The sequence below is a fragment of the Centroberyx affinis genome, unplaced genomic scaffold, assembly GCF_046629955.1.
Source record: "Centroberyx affinis isolate AG114_WGS23_722 - 3 ecotype Tasmania unplaced genomic scaffold, CSIRO-AGI_Caff_v1 ptg002930l_1, whole genome shotgun sequence".
In the NCBI taxonomy this organism is placed as follows: Eukaryota; Metazoa; Chordata; class Actinopteri; order Beryciformes; family Berycidae; genus Centroberyx; species Centroberyx affinis.
Window position 1 is genome coordinate 222,476 of NW_027281049.1, and position 21,361 is coordinate 243,836.

At 41.5% G+C, this 21,361-nt stretch overlaps 1 protein-coding gene across 1 annotated transcript; it reads left to right on the forward strand.

Moving 5' to 3' along the window:
• The first annotated feature begins 2,999 nt into the window (after positions 1-2,999).
• Positions 3,000-17,315, forward strand: LOC139658609 (uncharacterized). Its single transcript, XM_071536740.1, has 7 exons — positions 3,000-3,108; positions 3,516-3,646; positions 3,781-3,881; positions 4,142-4,290; positions 5,000-5,228; positions 5,779-5,999; positions 15,709-17,315. Exons 2-7 carry the CDS (start codon positions 3,528-3,530, stop codon positions 15,874-15,876), a joined length of 987 nt encoding a protein of 328 aa, XP_071392841.1. The 5' UTR covers positions 3,000-3,108; positions 3,516-3,527; the 3' UTR covers positions 15,877-17,315.
• The last annotated feature ends 4,046 nt before the right edge of the window (positions 17,316-21,361 follow it).

Sequence of the window (21,361 nt, forward strand, 5' to 3'; positions counted from 1 at the left end):
TGAAATGGTACTAATTATACAGGTGATTGAGACCCAGGAACATTTTCCGACCATTTGTTTCAGGTCAGCCAGCTGCAACCCCTATTAAACAGCTTGATTAGACATGATTTAAATCACCCCGTTTGATTGGGGCAGTTAAGCTCTTTATACTCTTCACTGTAAAATGCTAATTCTTTCTGAAGCGAACGGACGAGAATCCTCAGAGAGCATATGGAGAATCTCTCATATTAATAATTCAGGGGAAATGAGCAAAAATTAGTGAGCAGAGCGTCCGTGATGTCATGTGGCCATTACTTCTGCAAATGAGATATTTGATTTGAGAGATTGAAAATAGAAATATCATCAACATGAAAGATGGTGCATAAATTCCATCTGGCAATCTTTTTTTTTTTTTTTTAACAATACCAGGAACAGTATCATCTGCTTGTATGTGACGAATCAGATTCTATACATACAGACACATTTGACGACCGGGTAATCAGATCGATCAGATTCTATTTTTCTCATACAGAGAGGCAGTGAAATTCATACTACTATCAATGACCTGATCATGCTCAGCTCTTTCTATCCAGGTCACTAAACCCGTTGCACAATGGAGCTACCCAGTCCCCCACCCCCCACCCCCCCAGTATGAACTCTGATGCCTTATTGCACCGCAGAGGGCACCTGAAAACCCTCAGCTGCTCCTCACACACACAGCGGAGCTCTTCAGGGTGCATTAGGTGGAAATGACATTACCACTGACAATGGAAGACACAAGGCTTCAGAAACCACTTGAAGCATGCAGTGGACCTTAAGAGGGCTCCTGTTTCCTAAGTCTGTAACAAAAGGCATGAAGAATGAAGAGGCAAAGTCCAGGGCTTGCACCAGCATGTATACTGATACCCAAATAATAAAGATCCTTTGGGGTTTTTGGTATTTAGTAGTAATACCTATAAGAACATAGAATACACTCAGTGTGAAGTTTGAACCATACACTCATGACAGTGTGTGAAACTAACCTCTTCGTCATCAACCCACTACCCACTAACCCCCACACTAACAAACTGATTGTGATTGAAGGCATGCACAGTGGACACTCCTAGACGAGAAAGATTACAAATTTGATATTAAATCCGACTGAAAAGGCTAAACTAGGAGCACAGACCGCATTTAATATAAACGTGGCTGCTCAAATGCAAGTCATTTGCAAGTTCCAATACAAGATGATTATATGCATTGATACGTCGAGCCGAGAGATGAGAATGATTGGAATTGTATCATGAGGCGATTGCAGACAATATTAAATTGCACAAAGAAGCTTTTGTTCATGAATTCCTGCAGCAGTTCAGCCAATATCGCCTCTGCTTTAATTTGATATCTATTTATTTTACTCCATTGTTTGGATTTTATTGAGGTTGCGCCTGCTTTATCAGCCCGATCTAAACCAGAAGTGAAGGTCAGGAGAGGCAGAGTGTCTCTGTTTATTGGCTTCCATTGAGCCCATATGAGCTGATTTGGCTATCTGCTTTCGATATTAAGCTCTTTCATAGTATATTGTGCTATCCGGATATTGTTTATCACTACATTGAGATATTCACTGTGTATTTACTGCTGAATTAAATATTCTTCATCACTTTTGCAATATCCTCTCTGTAGGCCCATGCAGGATGCGTGTATCCTGTTGGATGTGTGAGCAAACCTTTATGTAGACTATCTGCAAGTACAGGACAAAATACACAGTGTTCTGTATTTCATCAGAGCCTTCCCAAGCAAATGGCATGAAATGCATCTACTCATTTTCAGTCCAATGATTGCTAGGAAAAGAAGAATCATTGGATTCTTTAATGTGGTAGGTGATTCATGTCCCATATACCAATATACCTATCCTAAAGTGAATCTAAACGTTATATTTTAAATCAAAAAGTTATGCAGAGAATACCCGATTCTCTTATGCATGTCTTACCACCCTGATTAAGAAAATCCTGGATATTTATTATCATCCTCATCCTACTCATGTCCTGATGTTGTTGTTGATGTCATTGCTTTAAGCAGATTTAACTGTTCCATTCATAATCCTACTATGATGATTACAAATCAGTGCTGTTGTTTATGAACCGCATTCGGGCCTTCCTGCACTGATTCAATAGATTGTCACTTGTCAACTTTTAGATCCCATTCCTGGGTAATCATAGAGATACATAATGATATAGGGAGGCGATCAGATCGTGTGGTTCTTGTGATTGAACTAATCTAACTTGTCTTGTGTTCCCCTATGACTCCCATTCATTTAGTATTAAAGATCTACTGCAATGATTTTAATTCAGTCAGGAAAAGCTACTACGCCTACTATGAAAAAATTTAAATTCCACCAATCAACTTCCATGCCAAATAGAAAGCACAAGCCAAGGGTTATTAACAAAACTGTCAAGCATCATTAATCAAACAAGTAACAAACATTCCCAGACGCAACTGTACACAGTCAGTTAGTGGGAAAGCCACACTCATCACATGACTGCTTCCAACTCCTCCCACCTGGGTGTCACTTATAACACTTATATAAAACCATTCATTCCCTCAGCAATAACATCTATGAACCCTTTGCAACAACATTGCAACATTGAACTTGTTTTTATGGTATCAGGTGTTGCTGCTGATTTTATGTTTGTCTCCTGTATTTATACTGTTTATATTGAATGTTCTTTTTACTGAAGTTTTCTGAATCTAAACAGGGTGGCTAATTCCTTACAGTTTCACTTGCTTGTTAGACTGACTGACTCTCAGGCCAAAAAATCATCTGAGAGTGACATGAAAATATCAGAAATTGTCCTTTAAATGCATCACATAAATACTGCAGGAGTGACGTACTCTGACGTCACGTCTCTGTGTGCGAAATCTGATGCTGCACGTGGTCTGTTGTTTACTTCTTCCTGGAACGCGCTGTTAAAGTGGGAGGAGGGTGGGGGGCCGCTGACTTGAAATAGGGAAATTGTGAAACAGCTTTCCTGGATAGAGTTACGTTGCTTAGCATTCAGAAAAAGCGCACAGACCGCCATTCACGTCGGAAAATGTCAAACTGATTCCCTTTTTGTCTCTTCAGAGGCTTCTCGAGCAGTGCAAGACCTCAATGTATGTATTGCTTTGTTCCAGAGCTCGTGCGAGTTCAGCATGCATGATGTTGTCTTTTCTGTAGGCTTTGTTCTCTGTCCTGAGCTTTCTGCTTTGACTTGCTTCAGAGGGGGTCCTCAAGTTCAAGTTCGTGTTCAAGTGTTGTCAACAATCCTGTCATGTCTGAATCTAGCATGTTTTCAAAATGCTATAAAAACAAGAAAAGAAGATTGAACTTAAAGCTAGTGTTTTTCATAAAACTTTACTAAAACAGACATGTTGACATTACTGCAGAAGCTAATTGTAGAGCTAACAATAGGTGAAATAACTCAAACTAGGCCTACAGAGGAATCATTTAACACATGTGTTTATCATGTTGCCCCTAGACCCAATTGCCTTGTCAGTGTGGTGTTGGTTTGTTTTTCCAGTTAAAGCCTAGAATGCTTCAGCTTGGAAGCCGGCTAGCCCAGTTTCATTTAGGCTCAGGATCTCCAGAATGTGCCAAAGGCCAGAGCCCACTGCCTACACAAACACTACATGACTTTCTGCAACATATCAGGTATGTCAGGAGAGAAAGAAAGCATTGTGTAAACTTGACTTTGTTGACCCATGAAGTATGCTTCTGCTCAACATCTAACCTAATATTTGTCTGTCTTTCATGCCTTGTCTCTTTTCTTTTCTTTTACACTCTAGGCAACTCACCAGGCTGAAAAAGGAAGATGTTTTCTGCAATCTGCGTATCCCCAACCAGTTTCAGACAGCCAAAGATGACATCAACGTTGTTATCCTCACAGGTGGGTATCAAGAATGACAAGACTGTCACTGCGGACCCCAGGAAGACTAGCTGTTACCTTGGTGACAGCTAATGGGAATCCTAATAAACTAAACTAAACTGTATTTGACAATGCTAATTCTGCATTTGTGTATGAATTTAAAAGTTAGGATTCCTGGCTGAGACCCTCATGAAAGAGTTAGCTTGCATATCTAGCTATACACTATTGATCCTAGATTGTAAATTCTTCACTTGGATAACATATTGCTCTCTTTTATTAAGGCCAAGGGGTGTTCTGCATAGATGTGAAACCCTGGAGAGGCTCTGTGTCTGCATGCAACCAAAACTGGCATGTGCAAGTCAAAGAAGAGGACCAAAACTTTACCAATACCTGCATCGAGCAGATGGAGGATCCCCTCAAAGCTATCATGGTAAAATGACACCATCAGCTCAAATTTGTGAAATACTATGTATAACAGAAATTGTGAAAACTTAAATGTCAACTGATTTGTTTCCAAGGTCTGATCTATGGCCCAGTACATTGTTTTCATCCAAACTGCAGCCGAGTTAGAGGTTCTGAGTCACCATAACAATTTATATGGAAATAGCAAACACTACAATGGGGCTTGCTAAACGTCCCAAGTGGGGGCTCTTCATTTGAAAGGCCATAATTATGTTCACAGAGGGGGGAAAGCAGGCAGGTGCCTAAACACAGCTGTCACCTTATGTGCCTGGGTCTGTTAGGAGTCATTCATTTCCATCTCTATAGATGTTGAATTTGGACTGAGACTGGCAGCTTGGCAGAAGTGTCTGACGGCAAACACTCTCTACATTGTTGAAATTGTTCTGCTTGACTTGGACATGTATTTACCTTCAAATCATTCATCTACACAAAGCAGAGAGAGCCTGACTGCCTGTGCCAATTTGGGGTTGCATAATTTCTTAAAGTGTGTCGTAGTAGAAATAGAAAAGTGGACAGCTTCATTTATGTGTCTTTCAGGTCATTATAGGGGACTGTTATGTTTATACTGAGTCATCCTATGTGGTCGTTACCAAAAACTGACATTTTCTCTTTCCAGGATGAATAAATGTAATTTGAGTTCTAAGGCTTTCATATGATTGAACTGTCTACTCCTCCAGACCAAGACGGCTAACTTATGTCACCATTTGAAGAAGAGTGGGGTGTCTGTGCGCCAAAGCCTCTTTTTCCCAAGAATCGTCTTCCTCTCTCCAGACTGTGAGCTGGACGAGGAGCTGAGGAAGAGGAGGGAGCTGGTCTCCCACGGCCAGATAGATGGTTTCCTCGGCTCTTTCAGGGAGGGCTACATGTCCTGGATATCAGACGCGCTGACTCCCTCCTGGCTCTCTGGTGAGTTGCATTAATATTTTAGGGATTTAATTGACGCTCTTATCCGGAGCGACATGCAATGAGTGCAACAGTAGAATATGCTTAAATTAGGAAGGTTGACGGTTCAAATCGCCAGATTGACTGGGAAAATGGGGGTGGGGAAAGTGAATGAATAATGCTGTCCCCTCCCTCGCCAACTACTGTCAAGGTGTTCTTGAGCAAGGCATCGAACCCTCAACTGCTCCAGTGGAGCTGCTCAATGGGCAACAGTAGAGGACAGGGGTTGTGCTGGACAGCTCTGAATGTATGGTACTGTATGAATATGAACAAGGGTGCCACTAGAAAAGACCAAGTATGCTCAGTCAATTTCCCAGGATAAATAAAAGGTTAAAATATAAAAAACAAAAACTAAAATAAATTCCTACATTGCCAGCGTTAGCACGATTTAGCGAGGTATTTGCATATATTAATAAAAAAGGCACAAAAAAACTGTAAAAAGTGCAATGAAAGATGAAGTTGAGATATGGATTATCATAATAATTTATATTTCATGGAACTTTTTTTCCTGTAGGTCACCTGTCCTACAAGCAGCTGGAGGCCGTGCGGGACGTCCTGAGGAGGGTGGGAACCTGGGACCTGGTGAGGCTGCACTGTGGTGAGCAGCTGAAAGGAGACTACCAGGGCTGCCAGTACATCGCTCTCAACCGCCAGGAGACGGACACACTTGAGTTTTCCAGGGTCAAGACCCTGTCAGCTGATTCGCTGTGGGCCCTGCTGGGACACGCCCCTCAGGTTAGTCCACTGACACCTGGTGAGCCTCCAGCACCACTGAATATTAGATGTACCAGCCAGAAATGAGTGATGCATATCATGTCAGTGGCTACAAATTATAATGCCCATGTAAAAAAGCCTAACTGTAAACCAGAACACCAGCAGGTGGCAGTAGTACTGTAAATTTTGAGAGATTGACATCTTGAGTGCTTTTCTCATTCAATTTTCTGTCATGTCCCTCGTTACAGGAAGCACACAGCTGTGATTTAGGCTAAAGACCATGCAGAATCATGATAGCAATTTTATAACTTATTTACAAATAATTATGGCCTTTTTCTATTTGAAAATGACCAGATAGAATAATACTGTATTTACATCAGATTATATGATTACAGTGTAAGTGCGGCCAAGAGCCAAGCAATAAATGCATTTCATTCTGGTTTAAGATTTTTTTTTACATTATATGGAATCATGGCTCTGAGTGAAAATAACTTCAAGTCAAGTCTAACCAATTACAGGGTCTTATACATTTAGAGTTATGACATTTTTTATGACAAACATTTTGAGTTATGGTGGTCCTTTTTTTTTTCAAGTAGAAATTTTTTGTATGCCTGCTCACATCCCTGTCTACTCTCTCAGATCGCTTCCATTAACATTTGCATGCCTAGCGTTAATTACTCCCTCAGCACTCAGTCATCAATTTCTTATTGAGGTAAGTAATTCTGCCCGCCTGCAAGGTGCTTATTAGCTGCATTCAGTTGATTGAATTAGAAGGCAAAGGCAATTGCACAGTCTAAAAGCATCATTTTAGCCCATTCACATTCTCAAATTGGTTGATGTTTGGGGTTTAGAATAGTTTATTTTAGTGCAAGGCAATTAATGGGTTTGGCTAATAAGGTAAATGTTCTCTCTCCAGGTGGCATTAGACCAAATCTGATCTGTCACTGTGGCAAAGAACGTGAAGGTTGTTAATGTAGTTGTTGAAATGAAGTGCTTCACTACTTATGAGATTTACACTAAATAATTGTGATTATTTCTGCGGTATTTTGTTTAAAATGCATCCAAAATTCTTCAGTTATTTTTCCTGCCTGTACAATGGTGCTTCATCCTGCTTATTACAGGCATTTGTTGAATGAAGTAAATGGTAGACGGAGACAAAGGTCAGAGCTCTTAAGGTCCAGTGGGTCCGACCCCCGCGCAGCATCCATTACAGATTAACACCCACCCTCAGCGCCCCTGCACCCAAACATTCAGCCTGGGCTTTCCTTACAGACTCCACACAGGCTCGGTGTGCCCCCCAACACCCCGACTGTACTCCCCCTTCTCCCCTCCAGCTGCTGTATATTCGATACATGACCCGACAATCATTAGACAGTCTCCAGTGGGCCCTTTTCTAGCCCAAGGGGACACGCTGGGCGACAACAAAATATATTATTTTCAAAGAAATATTTGTAAATGGAGGCAGTACAGCCCTCCATCTTAAGGCAAACCTTCTCCCCATATTTCAGAGAAATGTGACTGAGAGAGCGTATGGCCATAAGCCCCTTGCGTTGCGTGATATATCACATTTTTCCTGTATATTCAACACACCAGCTGCACTTGTCTTATCTCCACTCACACAAACCTCATGGCAAGATCATACTTTTGTTACACCGTGGTGCACAGCGGCTTGTGAAGATGAAGAAGAAAAACACAAGTAAATATTTGATTTTGCCTGATTCAAGCTCACATACATTGTTATAGACAGGCGTGGATGTTTGTTGGTCTTTTTTGAATCCACATCTCTTATTATGAGACTGAAAAATTGAGGAACACTAGATTTCTTTATTGGATGTGCAAGACAAATACAATTAATACTTTTTAACATTTTATCCCTTCGGGCTCCATGACTATGCCACCCATTCTGTCTTGGTAAAAGAAAAGCTCTTCGCCAGTGTGCAGCAGCTGCTGGGGGAAGCTTGGGGGTGGCAGAGAAACTTGATAGCTCCCCCAGGCACATTTTCAGAGCCCAGAAATAATGCATGCCTTTGATTTGTTACTTGTAAACACACAGGCTAGAAGATCTGTGATATGACCTACAGTTTCACTCGGGCATCTGTTTGCTTGTAAGGAATGGCACCAGATGTATGCACAAAGCCACCGCGGAGTCAGTAGGTGTGTTTTCTGTGGGCTCAGTCAATTACTCTGTGGAGAATGGGATGTCTACATGTCCCCAAAGTGGAGAATGATTGAGTAGAGTGGCTGTAATTTATTAATTATGGTCTATATTCTTAGACCACGGTTCTGGCTTCATTCAATTTGTATGGATTGAGGGGTAATTACTGTGTGTGTGTGTGTGTGTGTGTGTGTGTGTGTGTGTGTGTGTGTGTGTGTGTGTGTGTGCGTGCGCGCGCATGTTTGTGTGTCCGGGAGATAGAGAAAGAGCTAAAGATCTATTCATGTCATAATTTAAAGCGCAGGTTACTTATGTTGTTCATCTTAATGTCCCCTTCCATTCTGACATTTGACTGTTTCATAGAGCCTCTGACCAGTTTCTATGACCCCAGATCATTTGGGAGGGGCAGAAGTGGAGCCCCTGTAATAAAAAACAGTCTGCTGAATCACAGTCGGCGTAGCGGCTCCTAATTGCATAGCTGAGAAGCAGCAGTTGAGTTCCTCCGACCGTAACTTGACTACACCGCCCTGTCAGCTGATTAATAGAAGTAAAGCCACCAGGCGAAAAGCTGTAAATTCATCGACAAGATACCTCAGAAGAATGGATGACAGCTAACAGAGAATGGCACAAATGATCAGGCCCTCGTTGCCAGAGATACGTCTCATCTCTCCGACTGGGCACAGATTCCACACAGATTTAGCTTGTTAATTTAACTCTCCACTGACATTCCTCTCCGTTTGGCCATCTCCCAGGCTGCACGCGTCACAGGCCCGTAATGGAAAGGCTGGTGCGCTTGGTGCTTAGCACTGAAAAGGCATAGAGGAGAGACATCAACCGCTTTGTGCTGTTAATGAATGGAGGCACACAAAAGGCCAGGAGCTGGCCATTTACAGAGCCTGCAAAGCCTGCTGCCTAAATAGATAATATTGGCAGCTAGCGTGGCTTTTTGGTCTCTTTTTATGTCAAGAAAAAAAGATTTTGCCATTTTAAGAAAATGCATGCAGTAATGCCCCTTACTTCAATATATGATGATCAAAACACTGATTTGATGGTTAATAAAAAAAAAAAAACTGATATGGACTTGTAAATCCTTCATAATAATCATTCTCCAAAATGGCAGCTGTGTGATTTTGTTTTTCTACGTGCTTTATGAATTGAATGTCCTAAACAAAAGATTCTGTATGAAGATTAATGTGCCTGCAGTTTTGCTGAAAGCCTCTGGACTAGGCAGTGAATGTTTTCGACCGCGGTAACTCAGGTGTATGTTTTCGATTACCAGAGAAGAACAGAGAAGAGCACACTTACAGCTTTTTTTCCCACCAAGAGTGCAAGTATCAGATTTTCAGACCCATAGATTTCACTGGTTTGCTTTCAAGTACCTGGCTAAACACGAGGGAAGGATCATTTTCTGTACTCTGCTCTTTTGAAAAGTTTTCTGAAGAATTCCCGGAAACAAAGATCTATTAATTTTACAAACGCGCAGCATTTTTCAACAAATGAAAATTGTGGGGAAATTACCATCATTTTCAGATTTCTGTAATTGCACTATAGCTCTCGAAAGGAAACTGGGATTGGAAATAATTTGCGCCAGAGTGTGTGTAGGAAGCCACAGAGAAAGCTAACCATGCAATTACACATGAGAAGAGTGCTGCAGAATCACAAGTGTCTGTAATGAACTAGTTAAGACACCAGCACTTGTACAGTGGAAGGCAATGATAAAAGCTGCCTTGTAATAGGGTGTGATTAAACTTGGTAAATCTATTTTTTCCACTCTAGCACTAAGCCACAGTGAAGAGTCCCATGGAGAGATTCTGCATCTGTCAATTTGAAGATGACTCAATGTGTTTTCTCGAAATTCACCACCCAGCGCGCTATACCAGTCATTTTAGAGGACTTTTCAAGCACTCTTTTGTTAATTTAGTTAAACATCAACATGTAGAGTTCATGCTTTACACATTCCTGCTTAACGCAAGGGGAGCTTGAGTTTCAGTAAATTTGAATACATGTTTAAAAATGCTCCAATCCATTAATATTCATTACAAAACAATTTCTTTGAATGTGGTATGAGCTGTGGTTGTGCAAGACCCATCGCAGGTAGCATAGCATGTTGTCAAACTCTGTTTAGTTGAACTGCATCTGCAATACAGGTATACACATCTATACCAATATCAAAGCACATTCAGTCTGGTACTATATGTATTGAATCAACATTAAAACAGGCAACTCAAATGGGAAAGAGGCCCAGCACCTGCATACTCTATGGCTTACTCTTTGTGTGCAGCTTATAGTCTTGTGCGCTCTTTGTCTGGTTTTCCCATTCAAATTTAAATAAGACCATATTCTTCATAGAGTATAGATTTATCTCACATTTATATCTCCAATTTAGTAAATATGTTAGCCTGTAGTTCCTGGATTCTGACATCACCTAGTTTTATACAGTACTAAACCACATTAAGTACTAGAACTGTGGATTTGTTACCAAGCCTAAACCTTTCTCTGGTCACTGGTCAAGATTTTAATTTTATGCTGGTAAATTAAAGCCTACTTTGTAAAAATAATAAGTATTTGTTTTGAGGTTTCAGGATATTACAGTGATCCCTACTGTATAAGTTGTTAGATATGATCAATAGGGATTCATGAATAATGGAGAGGCCTAGTGGCGCAGAGACACTTAATTACAGTTTCAAAAGCCATTCTCCTTAATTGAGGAGAATAAAGGTGGTGAAGTGGACTGAACAGTAAGATTAGCATTTCTATCAGTGACTGTTTTAAACAGCGAGACACTCGCTGACCACTGAAACACCAACTGGCAATTTGCGAGTCACAAATTCTCAGCTGTGAACTAAACTAAGTAGACATTTATCATGGTTTATTGATCCATTTCTGTTTGGCATTTAGTATCATAGTTTATTTTCTGTGTCTGTGTGTGTGTGTGTGTGTGTGTGTGTGTTGTCCATTTCCTCCGACCACCTGTGTGAGCAGAAGAAATAGAGTTGGTCTTTGTATCATTCGTTCCATGTAAATACTAATATGCTGCATATCCAGACAGTGTGTGGCCATTGTGTGTACAGTATGCAGCAGATACTGTATGTAATTGACAGCCCTGCCATCTGTTACAGTTATGTGAAATTATGGATAAACTAGTTAACAGACACTTTGGCCCATTGTCTGTTGTTTTGATAATCACCCTTAATAACGGACGGCATCAATATGGTCTTTAAACCTGATTTGGGAGTTAATGGAGTCAGATGGGGGCAGTCAGTGTATGCTCTGGGGGTAATGCTGTTAGAGATGTTCGTGAAGAGCAAATTAAATCAGTCATAGATTGTGCCCTCTCAAGTCAGCCAGACAACCAGACCCATTGAAGAGAAAAACGGGGGATTCATATTTTAACCTCTCACAGAAAATGCACTTATGTGGATGGAAATAAAGTCAGAGCTGGGTGAATGGATGTAAATGGTTATTGCTGGGACTCTAATGGCTTCCTGTTAGCTGAGGCAGGTTGGAAGCAGAGACGGAGCTATTCAGAACTTAACCAGCCATTTTTTAGGTCATGGCTTTGAGCAAATGTAGTTATTGAGCTGGATTGTAATGTCACCAAACAAAAGATTAGGCATCTCGCCGGACGGCCAAAGCTCGGAGCACAGTTCCATTATTATGTATGAGTATTTCATGTAGGATGCATTGTGGTGATTCTTCAAACAAGCCGTCATTGGAGTGATTCCATACTCAGGATACTTTTACTCTCCCTATTGCGGCAGGTTGTTATATATTCATCCAGTGAGCCAAACCGCACAATGTCTACCTAATTGCCTTGTTATGTCCAACCGACATGACAGTCGGTCACGTTTTCACACTGAATCAGTTTTGGTCTGATTCCATCGCGCTTGGCTTGTGGACAAAGGCGTTTGGCGCACCGGAGGTGTGTTGCTCAGTGTTCCTCCCATCTGTGTCTGGTGAGACACGGTGCGGAACAAAGAGCCAGCCGTCTGAACCCGGTGTGGCGTTACGCTCACTCGGAGTTCACCTGAAACACTGCACCCATGGCTCCAGGTAACAGCCCCCGCTGACTGATACCCCACTGGGATTCTTTGACTTTATCGGGGGAAGGATCTGAACTTACTGAATGGCAATACACACAGGTGGTGACACGTCCCTACCCAATTACACAGTTCCAGGCATTATTCGTGCTTGTCAGACCTGTCAACCTTTTTAATTAGTCAGCCCTATAAATAATCACACGGCTAATTTATGTTTAGATATAAACATTTGAAAGGGTTACGGGGTCATGATGTAAAGTGCACGGTGGATATGAATGAATCTGTATTACCTTCTGATTCAGTTGTATCAAACTGGCTGTGAATCTGTGCCATATCCATCCCTGCAGGTAGATGACAAGGAAACCCTTCCCCTCTGCAGTGGAGATTGCTATCAGCTATTTGTAAAAAGATGTTTCTCCTCTGGAAGGGGATTGAGCTGTCGTCTTGAGTTAAAGGGGGTAAAAGGTGAACAGTGAACCAGAGGCAGGATTTATGACTATTAGCAGACGGTAAATAAGAGCAAAGAGTTGTCTTGTTGAAATGTGAGGAGTGATGTCATTCAGACAACTCCCCTGACACCGAAAGTGAGAGGGGGATCAGGGGTAGACACCGATAGGTGAGCTCTCAGCCCTTTGTGTGACACCTACCCTTAGCCCCAAGGGTCCTGTCCTCGCCATGAAGTGTTATATACACATGCACACACACACACACACACACACACACACACACACACACACACACACACACACATATACACACACACACACACACTCACACACATATCCAGGCCTGTCTGCGCTTGAAGTGGTAATGATTCCAAGAGTCCTGTGGACAATACACGAAAGGGAAAGGGAGACATTATTTAAGTAAATGTAGAGCCATTCATCTTGGCCTAGTGAAGGTAGTGCAAGTGTGACTCTATGTAAATCTACATTTAATCTGAAGTGTAGGATGCAGATTGCACTTGAAATGACATTGTTCTATTCCTCGTGCAACCAGCATCCTAAATGAGATGAAATGTAGCTGAAGAGCACGACACACTTACAAAACCTCCTATAGGCTAAGACTTCAACGTGCATCTGCTGTTTCTTAATGCTCTTAATGTCTGTTATGTTTTGATGTGTATTACGTCTATTTTGTATCCAAAGCAAGGCCACAGAGAGTTCTCCAGCTCTGTACTATTCTGTCCTATTCCAAAAAGGAAATGTCTATAAACTTGTGGCGTTTTACACACATAATATGTCTTCTTTTCCCATCCATAACCGTATGCTCCAGAAGATTATAGACAGGCCATTTTTATCCCAGCAGCTCCTCTGCACTTTGTTCTTCAACTGTTCATCAATTCCTCTACGCCCTCAGACACTTGTCTCAAGTGGCTGCGGGGTTCACATGCAATGACAACTCCCTTTACCTGACACACCGTCTCTATAGTCTTCTTTGAGGCATACCTGGCAGGCAGGTAGACTGGACCACACAGAACTCCCCCCTTTGATTTCATGCCAAAGACACCAGTGTACACCCTCCTTGTATTCCATAACAGGTTGATGTAGCGGTAAAGCAGAATTTTCTCCTCCTGATTTGAAATCATACAATATTCCTCTTTGGCTTTTCTGCATGACAATCATCGACTGTAGTCATAAGCATTTGAAATTTGTCAAAGGCAACACATCTGTTTCATAGCCTAGTTTCAGTGGCAGTAGTTTTCAGTTGGTCAACATGCAGATAATACTTCTTGCTATCTAAATTTTAATATGTGGATTATAATCTCTAGTTATTCTAGTTCTGACAGGGCTTGAATGTGATGCATCTCCAGTATTGTTCTGTATCTAGCTCCACCACAAAGATGGAGGGACTTGTTCTTAGTGACATTAAATTAGTTAATTGCTCATTACCAACTATTGTGTTGGGCTATCATTTCTTTCACCATTTCTTTGTGTTGATATACAAGCCTGTCTGCCACTAGCTGTCATGAAGCAATTTTTTTCATGCAAGTCCCAAATTAATAGACACTCACTCATTCTGAAGTGTCTGATGCTGTTGTAATACAAGCCACGTGGCATTCGGCCAAAGCTGCAATATAAGACACAATTGTTTTGTTTTTTTGTCTTTCTCCCTGTTTTAAAGTGCAGTAATAAGTAAAGTAAATGGCAGAAGGATGTGTCTGAAATTGCGGAAGCCTTTGTTGCAGATAATTAGGTTAGCAGGAAAAGTGTGCAGGTGTTGGGGGGGTGTGCTGTGTGCTCGCGTTGTGTTATCAACTTGCTCATATTCGTAGGCCCTCCGGGGTGTTGCACTTCCCATCAGCCCCGAAGCTCACCAACCTCTTCACTATTAAAATGATCACGTTCAATAGCAGACAAAGGGAAGAGGGAACAAATCTAGTGCAGGGTATTTTCCCCACCTCTAATGCTTATCTGCCTTTTGATGTCGGCGTAATAAAAGGCCTATTGGGCATCCACAATGACCCGCAAAATGGACAAGGGCCGATATACTGGGCTCTGACTGTCGCTACCATTAACTAAAAGGCCCAGACATTATGGAGAGCCAGAGATGAAAGAACATGAAAAAAATAATAATTGAAAAATTGCCTAATGCTAAAGTGAAAGAAAATGGAACTGTGAAAAGGCACTGTAATATTCTGTTAGCCCCTGTAAATGCAGCCAAACAAGAGATGCAGTGAGGCATTCTTTTTGAAATGGATGTGGTTCAATTACCTGCATGTCTAAATCTAGTTAAGGCTTCCATTGTCAGTCTCAAACATAATAGGCAGTTTTGATGGAGTGTTAAAGTGTATTACGCCCTACAACCTATAGAAAATAAGTATGAGTCTATTCAAGATCTAGAGGGGAATTAAAAAGCTCACAGCGAGAACAAGGTTAATTTAATATTTATTCTGTCACAGGGTGCCATTTGGATCACTGTTCCAAAAGACTTGGATAATATTATAGCAGGATTAGGGAAATTTTGCCTTTTTTTTTTTTTTTCAAAGCCATTTCACTGGCTGAACTAACTGGTTGCAAAGGAGGATCCTCTTGCAAGTATCACAAACTGTCATAAGGATCACATAAAAAAAGAGAATTGCTTTGTTATAAATGTAGTAATTACTAATGTATTTGTAAATGCTCGGCCACATAGAAAACTACAGATTTGTCCAAACTGGAATGTATTTGGTACCTCAGGTTTGACAGAAATGTTTAGCTTACCCATCAACAGATCCAGTGACCATTCCAACAGGCCAGAATCAATAAGTGTGCACCGCTTCTCCAGTCTACAGGGCCAGAGAGGAAGCGACAGCTTGTAAACGCAGAGGTCAAAGGTGAAGGCCATGAGTATCTGCTGAGGTCTAGACAGAGGTCAGGAGGTCTCAGTCAGGGTCATGACCCCAGCAAAAGTGCTGAACAGCCAAGAACAGAACCTCACTTTTAGCCATTCAAAGCCAGGAGGCGACTGAATAAATTCTTACATTCAGAAATTATTTGAGCGTAATCCGTATTCCCTGATCTGTTTCCACCACTTCCCCCGTTCCCCTCTGCAGGTAACAGTTAAAATGTTCAAGCGAGGCTCTCACGGCTGGCTGGGCAAGTCCCTGAGTGCCACCACCACCATCCCCTCCAACACCCATGTGATCTTCAGGATCAGCGGGGAGGAAGCAGATGCCAAAATCCCAGCAAACACCATCCACAGCATCACCCTCAGCATATGACGGCCTGTATCAATGGAGAAAGAGGATAGTCTCCGCAACATGGCACTGTAGGGTGAGGAATCACTCCTGATTACAGACACACAACTGTGCAGTGTCAAAATGGTCTAACAAACCAAACTCTTTATTTGGCTCAAACCTGACGAGAGCATATTTAAAATATGCCTGCCTTATCACATTTTTAATATGAGTGCCTTTTACTAAAGTGTTTATGTTTTGTTTGTTATACTGTACTTTGATATGAGTTAACATGGCAACATCATTTGTCACCATCTTATCAAAGTCTGAACATCTTCATGTGAGCGTTTGCTGTGGAAAAATTCCCTTCACCAATTTCCCGTGATTTTCCAATGGCCCACAATGCTTGATGGCAATATTATGTTAATGAAGATGGTTCAGACAATTAGCCTGATTAACTTTCTCTAGTTTTGAATTACTAGGGCTTGCCCACACTTTACACTAGCCATTAATTATCCATTACGTCGGCTGATTGTGTCAAATCAGTTCAGGTTTGAAGTGTGTAATGTGTTAATTGTGGCGGGTAAAAACTGGTGGCCTCTAGCATGATGAGGGCTGGGCAAGTTACTGCCTCTATTGGTTTAATGGGCCGTGATTTACGGTCTGTTTAGATGGTGTAACTGTAAGGTGCCTTATTAATATGCTCCACTGCAGAGAGGGGATGATAACATATTCAAGAGCGCACAGGCTCAGCCACCAGCACCATTCGTAGCTGTGTCTGTGAGTCACTTTCCATCAGTTACCCAGCTCATACAGCTGCGCTAACAGCTAGCAATTGTATTTGCTGTGCCTGGCAGTGGGCAAAATGAAGTTATTTCCATCAAGATATCAGTGCCTTTAGCTAATTTGATAGAAAAAGCTCTCTGTTTTGATGGTATCTCCTTGCATGGCATCTCTCTACCTGAAACATCATTACACTGTATCCAAGCTCCTCACTTTTTCAAATGTCTGTTTACAAATTTACTTGAGATGCAAATCACTGACAGCTGCAAAAACACTTTATATCATCTGCACACAGAAACGGTTTAGACTTTGATTGTTCTGAGATCTTAGTTCTTGGTAGACCGCTTTCAAGCATTTGTTGACATGTTTAAACCTATGTTTGGTGAATTATGTGTATTTGACTGATCTGTATGACTCATACAACTGCACCATCTCTGTCAATCTAAGTGTATTATTGAACTTGATGAATTAAATGTCCTCATGTATTTATCCTCCTCAGTACTAAAGTGTTCTCAGAAAATTACAAACAATATTGGATGGTCTGGGATTCAGTCATTAGAACCTCTAAGCAATAATTTTGATAAGTGATGGGTGCATGCAGGTTTTACTGTAGCTTTATTATACTCTGATATGATTCTTTGTTAATGTGTTAAATACTTAAAGCACTTTCAGTATCAAGACAACTAAAGTAGCATGATTTGTAACCATACTCTTCACTTTAGACATTGGTTTAAGCATGTTTGTTTTATTCATTGATGTGTTTTTATAGTCATGATGTAATGAAGTATTTATCTGTTAACATATATTTGTACTATGTGGTGTTAAAATAAAATTATTTGATGGGATACTGTGTGCGGTCTACTTCTTGAAATGTTTATTAGAGATTATGGAATTGGGCGGTCTGTCCCGAGTTTCAGACAATCTCTCTTTAGTAGTATTTAATGGTGCAGTGTGCACTCTTCATATGCGAGAATATCTTTATCCATAATGGTGAACCTCACATTCAATGTCATTTATCACTAGTGGGCCACTAGGTTTCTTCAAAGCCTTATTGGGGAGACAGAGGGCGTCCATCAGCGGCTCCCCCCTGCTCTTTGAAAACACGCACCATGTCTCGAGCGTGGTCAAGGGCTGGGGATTAGGGATGGATGGCTGGCCACAGGGACAAAGGGGACTCTGTCGGGGAGGGCGGTGGCGATCGGGAGGGGATGCTGAGCGGAAACGGACACGGAGATCAGACCAGAACACAGTGCGACAAGGTAACAAGGTAAACCGATCCGGCCCGCAATTCCTCCGGAAACTGAATCAATGAGGGTTCTGTTAAAATGGAAATCTTCCCGGATATTGAGTTTCAGCGAATCCATAGTACGGTACAGCGCAATCATTTCTAAACATAGTTGCTTTCCTTTGTAATAAACATATACATGCATCGACATCTAGTGAAACCTACAGGTAATGGGTTTCACTCATAAGGTGTTTTGAGGTCAGCTGTGAACACTGAACACGGGGAAGAAGGACTTGGTGACCTGCTTTGTCACAGAAGCGAAGAAGCAAAGGTCTTGACCCTGTGGTACGACCAGGTGTCCAACTCTGACCTCTGGCCATGGAGATGGTCATTCAGCACCGGTCCCCAGGGTCACCAGGCCAGGTGAATGGTTTGACCTTTCCTTTGGGTAGGACACTTGGAAGTGTAGAGCAGCCTGGACATAAAGGACAGACCCTCTGAGCTGACATATGTGAAATGGCAAACTCCTCTCTTCGTTACAGAAGTACTCTGGGAAATCCCCCACCACAATGACAATGCTGTATATATATGGGTCAACACATGAGAATTTGACTCTTTTTCTTCTCAAAAATGTTTGGAAAACTTCCTTGCACCTGTTTGCATACAGTTGCAGGTTTCTCAGCCAAATTCAGCTTTGAGCAAACTCAATAAACAGAGCAATTTGACCCCATTATGTTAATCCCCATCTTCTGTTTTCCTGCTTCAGCTCGGCTAGCTCAAAGGTTCTGACCAGGGAGAGGTCAACATGCTCTTTTTAACTGTAATGTTTTCTGAGATGCAAGCCTGTTCCATCTGTAAAGGGCCCTAGAGATGAGATTGTGCTGTTCTGAGAGTGTAACCCCACGGGAAACGCTGCGTTTAAGTGGGGAAACACGTTGTACTCTGGACGAGCAGAGGGAGGACGTCTGCTCTGATTGTGCTCCCGCATAAACACAATGTGACCACCGAAAGGCACCCAAACTGTCAGCGCGTTCATTTTCACTACTTGACAATGCTTATTAACTCACGGAAATCTCACATTTGCATCACACACATGCTTTGGTCGCTACCTATAATCAACAATTGCCTAGGTTTCAAATTCATCAGGTTTACAAGGCCATTTTGCCTGTTAAACCTTGCAGATCACACACCATTATTACAACTTAATAAATTGCAATCAACATATAAATACTTAGCAATACAGGATCCATGGAATAAATTTGAAGTGATGCTGCAAAATATATAACCGGATTACACCTGACCTGCATGAGCGAACGGGAATCGTTTCTCCCAATGGCTTTCTTAGCAGCAATATTCACACAAAATGGACATATCAGAGGGTTAAGGGTGCTTATGAGAAAGTAATGCATTGATGTAATATTTTTTCCCAAAGTGAAGAATCTTTTGATGCATTTCACACCGTGATAAAGTGTAATTGTAGTGAAAATATAATAATTGGCAGCTCCATTTTGCAGGCTTTTATACCTCTACTACAATGTGATGATGAAAGGGGACAGGTCGTCCGTCTAATGCCCACCATCCGCTCGTCTGTGACCAGCATTTTACTGAACTGCAACAAAGCTTTCAGAGTGGGAAAGCTGCAGGATCCATAAGACACTAACTGGTTTTTTTTTCCACCACTTACAAATGTTCTAAATGAAGTAGGCTACTGAAAAGTCTCATTAAGAAACTATTAAATGATTAGTTATTAGCAGGTCCAGGATGTACATTAAGACGAAGAAAGACTTGCTTAATTCTGTATTTCAAAAAAGAAGTAAATGGGTGCAACAACAGGCTGGGGTCTGCAGAGAATGGCCAGTTCTTTAACACCTCTCAACAGCACCGCACTTGTGAAAACCCACAGGACAACAAAAGACGGCACATAAGTGAATGAAATGAAGCTTCCTTTGCCAATTACTGTAGCGAACGTGACCGCGGCGGGGCTTTTTGTGCCTCACACAAGCAGTCTTTTCTCTCCTTGTGCCCGGCTATTGAGAGGGATACATTAGCCAGCCGGGATGGAGATGAGGGGAGCGCTCACAGTCGCACAGCTCACTTCACGCCTGGTGTTAGAGACCTCTCTTATGACTTCACTCACAGTGCTTACAAAAAAAAAATGTCATTTTCTATCTCATTTCTAAGACTTTGTAGCACACAAATCCATACGTGTATAATATCTCAGTTATTATCCTTAGATGCTGAATTTACGAGGATATTTCACTTGTTTATGTTCATTTTGCTAGAATGTAGTAGATAAAATGCATATATTTCATAAGTTCTCATTGAAATATATTGTCTGACCTTTTACCAGGTCTAAAATAGACACAAGACTTTTGTTAAATAGGTTGGAACTTGTTTTCAAAGGCTCTGCTGTGTCTCTTCTTGCTTCAAACAGCCATACTGCTCTTTTCATCACTCTCAAACAATCCATTGAAAAGAAATTTGTTGCCAAACCAATTTTCAGATTTGTAATTTTTCCAGAAGCACCCAGCAACACTGATGTGATGCTTTATTGTTGCTTTTTTGCCACATACCATGCCTCTGGACCACCTGAAAACAACTGCTAAAATGAATACTCAGGGCTTTATTTTTATGGTAACGCCAACAGTGACATTAGCAGACAGAGGGCTCTGCTGGGTTGCCGGTATGTGTGGGTAAATGTGCCTCCTCTGACAGCTATTTGCAAGGTTAATACCATGGATAACAACATCCATCTTTCAAACAGTTTCATTAGCCCTGTCCTCTGACCTATTCCACATAATGTTGTCAAATGTGACAGGCGCCAGATTACCAGGAGGTATGATGATCAATAGATAAACAAGAGAGCTGCGCACACCGCTCCTGGCGTGGCTGCAGAATAAACCTCCATCCAGCATTCTGCCGCCTGTCACAAATCTGAAAAACAAATGGACTGGCCCAAGGCAAGAGCCATCAATAATAATATAATGTGTGGACGATGATGAATTAGCCCCAGACTTTGGAGTGCGCTGGAGTCTCAGTGCATTGCCATTCTAGATACAGAAGCATCACTGGATGAATACATTGATCGCTGTATTCACATTAGTTCGCTTAATCTGCATTTGAATCAATGGGACAACACTCTATTTCACTCCACTGAATTCAGAAAAGTTTATAATGGCCAATAATCAAAAGCTGTTTATGAAAGCACCTCTTTTTGCGTCATTGATTTTGTTCTGTCCGGCCAAGTAATGCACTGATCACTCAGACAAAATGTACTTTGTAAATGGTAAATGTATTTTGGATTCAATAACATAGATTTTCCCCTGCTTAGGCACAGGTTGGAGTTTAAACACAGGGCAACATTTCTATTTCCACATCCATAATAAATAAAGTCATTAACCCTACTTTTGAAATTGACCAAGGAACCATTATGTTAGTAATGGGAGCCTTGCTGTATTACACAAACAAGAGAACATTGAACATCCTCATTTGCTCCATGAAAGTCACACAGTTCACCACGAA

Excerpts from the sequence above, each read along its gene's own strand:
- LOC139658609 (XM_071536740.1), top strand. The coding sequence starts at position 3,528 with ATGCTTCAGCTTGGAAGCCGGCTAGCCCAGTTTCATTTAGGCTCAGGA. Across the intron at positions 3,647-3,780 it reads GACTTTCTGCAACATATCAG|GCAACTCACCAGGCTGAAAA; the intron begins GTATGTCAGGAG and ends TTTACACTCTAG. Across the intron at positions 6,000-15,708 it reads TGCTGGGACACGCCCCTCAG|GTAACAGTTAAAATGTTCAA; the intron begins GTTAGTCCACTG and ends TCCCCTCTGCAG.